Below are 1025 nucleotides of genomic sequence, written 5' to 3'. Positions count from 1 at the left end.
CAACCGCAATCCCCGACTATTCAGTCAGGGGCCCTGGCCTCTTTCTCCTTAGATTGAAAAAGGGAAAGACAACAGCCAACACAACAATAGCCGTCCAGTGTGAATTAATCAAAATGATACCATTTTTTTTGGGTCAGATCAGCCAAAAATATATTTTGGGTGTGCCATGCGATAACAAAGGTTGAAATCACTGCACTTATTGGCCCCAGCTCACACACAGGAAACCCAAAGCTCAGGCAGCCGTGGGCCTCAGCCTGCAGGGGACGGTGCTGGCTGACCCCGCCCCCACCCGCACCCCCCTCCGGGCTCTGGCCTCAGGTTACTCCAACCCTGTGCGCTGGCACTTGCTGGGCGGGGCTCTGCCAGGCCCTGGGCCCCGTGTGGCAGGAAGCCAGGGCGGGGACACCCTCCGAGGATGACCGTCAAGAGCGAACACCAGGGAGCCCTGGGCTGTGCCCGCCTGCGGGTGGCCGGGCGCCGGGCTGTTTGGAATAAACTTGATTTCTTAGGACGGCGCCAGGTGGACAGCGCACCGTGAGGTCGGCACAGGCTTCCCAGACGCCCGCAGCCAGGCTGCCCGTCGTGAGCGCCTGGCACTAGGGTGGCGCAGGGGTTGGGCTGGGGAGCCGAGGTCGTCCATGGTTAGCAACGGCAGTGGTTGCCGCAGCTTTTACCGGATGTCCCTCTCCTGTGCCAGGACCATAGGAGGCCGGTGCCACTTAATGCCCATCATCCCTGTTCGCTTTTATGAGCAATAACCACGCGTTAGTAGTTGCCTTGACTCTCAGGAGAGCGCTGTGAGGCGCTACTTGCTCACCTGTGGCCCGTCCATCCGGCCGGCCGGCTGCACGCTTTGAGGGCAGGGCCGAGGCTCGGGCTTGTTCCGGAGGGGCCTGAGGAATGGGGTGTAAACTCACCCGCCTGCCGCCCACCACCCCTGCCCTGCAGCTCAACCCGAGGCCCTGAGAGTCTGGCTGGGCAGGGAGGGGACCTGAGGGCAGTGGGAGAGCCAGCAGGGCCCAGCC

At 62.3% G+C, this 1025-nt stretch overlaps 1 protein-coding gene across 1 annotated transcript in view; it reads left to right on the top strand.

The window, feature by feature from the left end:
• Positions 1–415: 415 nt before the first annotated feature.
• Positions 416–1025, top strand: part of ZP1 (zona pellucida glycoprotein 1 (sperm receptor)) — a 9873-nt gene continuing 9263 nt past the window's right edge. The window contains exon 1 of the mRNA XM_014539193.1: positions 416–534. Within this exon, the coding sequence (XP_014394679.1) occupies positions 416–534 (119 nt within the window). The remainder of the gene's footprint in view (positions 535–1025) is intronic.

The sequence above is a fragment of the Myotis brandtii genome, unplaced genomic scaffold (assembly GCF_000412655.1).
Source record: "Myotis brandtii unplaced genomic scaffold, ASM41265v1 scaffold2089, whole genome shotgun sequence".
In the NCBI taxonomy this organism is placed as follows: Eukaryota; Metazoa; Chordata; class Mammalia; order Chiroptera; family Vespertilionidae; genus Myotis; species Myotis brandtii.
This window is presented reverse-complemented; position numbering and strand designations above follow the sequence as displayed.